This window comes from Rhea americana, unplaced genomic scaffold, assembly GCF_003343005.1.
Source record: "Rhea americana isolate MKP2758 unplaced genomic scaffold, rheAme1 scaffold_764, whole genome shotgun sequence".
NCBI lineage: Eukaryota > Metazoa > Chordata > Aves > Rheiformes > Rheidae > Rhea > Rhea americana.
In genome coordinates this window covers 17,097-20,342 of record NW_028186939.1, presented here as the reverse complement: position 1 = coordinate 20,342, position 3,246 = coordinate 17,097, and the positions used below count along the sequence as shown (strand labels likewise).

The window sequence follows — 3,246 nt, the reverse complement described above, 5'->3', positions numbered from 1 at the left end:
CCGAGCCCGGGGCAGGGCAGGGCCCGCCGAGGCGGAAAGCGAAACCGCACGTAAGGGCCTCGCAGCTCCTGCGCGGCGGCGAGGCAGGAACCGCTGCTCCCTCCCCGCGGCTCTTCCTGCGCCGCTGCAGCCGCGGCCGGGCCGCGGCTCGGGGCGAACAAACAGGCGCAGCGCGAGCGGGAAGCCCCAAATCCCTGAGGATTAGGGTCACGTCTCAACAGCTGGAGACGCGACGGCCGCCGGAGGCGCGTCCCGGAGCCCGGCTCCAGGTTCCCCCCTCTCTGATCCGATCCACCCTCGCTCCCTGAGCCGGGAAYGGAGAAACTCGGCCTCGAGAGCGCCAATTTGCCCTTTTTAGGAGAGGCCGCCCAGGCGCCGGGGAGGAGGAGCGAAGCGGCAGCTGTTCATCCCGCACAACGCCATCGCCGCTCCGAATTCCTTGGCTCCGGGCCGCCCCGGCACACGGRGCCCCGGGAACCCCGGAGCGGGGGCACCTCCTGGGCACCCCCACCGCAGCCCGGCCGGAGGAGGCGCGCGGAGCCGCCCGCCCAGGCTCATCCTCCCGCTTTAAAGCGCCGCCAAAGCTGCGGCCGGGCCCCGCGCTTCCTTTCTCCCACGCTGCCGTCGGCCRCGCTCCGGTGCCGGCTTTGATGCACGTCCGGGATGAGCCCAGGAGGGAGTGCTTCCCCTGCGGCGTCGGCCCCAAGAGCGCTTAGAGCGACGCCGTGGCCCCCAGCGTGTCGTGGGASACTGTACATAGTTGTTTTTTAATAGTCAAAAACTTTACACTGTACTTGGAGAGCTAAAACGCTAGATTAGAAAGTTGGCCGTTCCTGGAGAGTGCTCCCCGCCGTCGCCGCCTCCCGCACGGTACAGTCCAGCGAGAAATCAACCCAGACATAACGATGCAAAAGCTACTCTAGGCCCAAGGGGAGCTGCAGTTCTGGGAAACAAAATTCAAAACAGAAATGAGAAGACAGCGCGAGGGACGTGCGTCCAGAAAGGGGGATCCGCAGGGAAGGCCTCGCGGGAGCGAGCGGAGCCAGAGCCAAGCCTTTGGGCCGGGACCACGAGGGCGCCGGGCCGGGCTCGGCTGGGAGGGGTTTGCCTCCAGTACTGCCGACCCGCCCCGTCCCCAGAAACCTGCCTGGGACCTGCAGCCGCGCGGGGGGCTCACGCCCTCCGCGCCCGAGCCGACCCAGCAGCCGCCGGCTCCCGAGCTCTGCGCGGGCAGCGCCGCAACCGGCCCTTCTCGGAGGGCAGAGGCACCACGGTCACCTTGCACGGAGCCACACGAAGGCCCCTGCGGGCCCCCCGGCAGGACCGGGTGCCGCGGGCCAGGGGGAAGCAGCCGTTGCGCTCCACCGGCGGCAGCCAGCTCAGCCCCGTCCCCGCTCGGGTCCTGGCGGGGCTCCGGCCGCGCCGCCGGCCGCCTCCTCGCGCGCGCTGCCGCAACGCGATCCTAGCGTAGCAGGCGGCAGAGCGGGGCCCCGGCGCTGGGGTCCTGGGGAGGGTGGCAGGACAGCGACAGAGCAGTGACGGACACACAAAGGCGACGAGGTTACTGTACCCTTCAACTCGYGCGCCATTAACCCCTTCCTCCCTGAATATGCTGCCACATGAAGGCTCACGTGGGGCTGCTGAGGGTTAATGGTAACTCAAATCATTCACCTGCAGGCTGGARGAAACCTTCTCCCCTTCCTCCTCCCCCAAAGCACAGAGATGAAATTCCCAAGGGTTTTTCAGTTTCACATTTGGATTCAGTCCCATCTTGCCTCCTCCTCTTGCCCCCCACAAAGGAAAGAGCAAATCCAACCCAAAGGAGTCTCCCCGGCGCGGAGCGGCACGGCGGCTCCGACCGGCGCTGCTCTGTGGCAGTGTGCGGACGCCCCGGGGAGCGTCAGTGCGGTATGGCCGTTATCCTCATACTCTGCGAGGCGATGGGGTACGTCACCATGGGGGTGGTGGCGTGGCTCATGGTGATCCCTCCCAGCGGCTGCGCCATGGACACAGCCACGGGAGCCACCGAAACGGCCACGGGAGCCATGGAGACTGGGGGAGCCATGCCCTGTGCAATGGTTTGAGCCAGAGCAGCCGAAAGTGGGGTGATTTCGGGGTTCATGGGGGGAGCGGCATTGGCAGGGGGTGCTGCTTGGGCTCCAGCAGGAGCTACCAAATCCTGTTGGGACACGGGCCGGGGCTGGAGGGCCTGGCTGCTGAGTGTGGTGTGCGTCTGGGCAATGCTGTGGTTGTAGTTGGTGACGGTGCCCACAGTGGGTGCCAGAGTCTGCTCGGTGGCCGTCGCGGTGGAGCTGAGAGTCATGACTTTGGCCTGGTTTCGGAACTGGGCATTCTGCTCCAGCAGCACCTCGTTCGYAGCCATCAGGTTGTTTACCTGCTTCTTGAGATCCTCCACACGCTTCCGCAGCATGATGTTCTCCTCCTCCAGCAGCCGGTACTCCACTGTCCGCGGGTTGGTGAAGCTGTACTCGTAGGTCTCGAAGTGCAGCCCGTCCACCCGTCGCCGCTTCAGCACRGGGTCGTGGTCGTCGTAGCGGTCGGGGTCGTACATGGGGTCGTAGGGGTCGTAGCGGCGCACAGTGGTAGCGATGCCCTGGTCCCGCGCGGCGATGCCGCGCGCGTCGTACTCGTAATCCCGCTGCAGGTGCTGGAACTTGCACTTGGCTCCCCGCTGGCAGTCGCCCTTCAAGAAGTCCCTGCAGATGGGCACCTCCTCCTTGCTGTTGGGCAGGTCGGCGGGCGAGAGGCCCAGCCCAGCAGCCACCTTCTGCCGCAGGCGCGGGGGCAGCTCCCCCGTCTTTTTGTAGCAGTCTTCGTCCTCCTTGGTGCCGTGGATGAAGCGGCAGTTGAGGCGCACGCACTCCTTGTTCTGGAAGTCGTGGCAGAAGATGAACTCGTTCTTGCGGACGCCCAGGTTGGTCACCTCGTTGATGTCGGGGTGCCGGAAGCGGCAGCGCTTGCCCCGCTTGCACACGTTGCGCAGGAAGTCGCGGCAGATGTCGTCCGAGTTGGCGCCCGCCTCATCGCTGCTGCTGCCGTTGTTGTAGTTGTCGCGATCGGGCATCTTCTCCGGCCCCGCGCCCTCCCCGCCGGTGCGGAAAGCAGCCGCTCAGGGAACTGCCGAGGAGGAAGGAGAGGAATGAACCAAGAGGGAAGGGGGAAACCTCGCCGGAGCCGCCAGGGAACGGGACGGGACGGGACGGGAGCCGCCGCCGCGCACGCAGC

At 66.6% G+C, this 3,246-nt stretch overlaps 1 protein-coding gene across 1 annotated transcript; it reads right to left on the bottom strand.

Moving 5' to 3' along the window:
• Positions 1 to 749: 749 nt before the first annotated feature.
• On the bottom strand, positions 750 to 3,205 carry ZC3H10 (zinc finger CCCH-type containing 10). Its single transcript, XM_085322333.1, has one exon. It carries the CDS (start codon positions 3,083 to 3,085, stop codon positions 1,901 to 1,903), a length of 1,185 nt encoding a protein of 394 aa, XP_085178459.1. The 5' UTR covers positions 3,086 to 3,205; the 3' UTR covers positions 750 to 1,900.
• Positions 3,206 to 3,246: the final 41 nt, after the last annotated feature.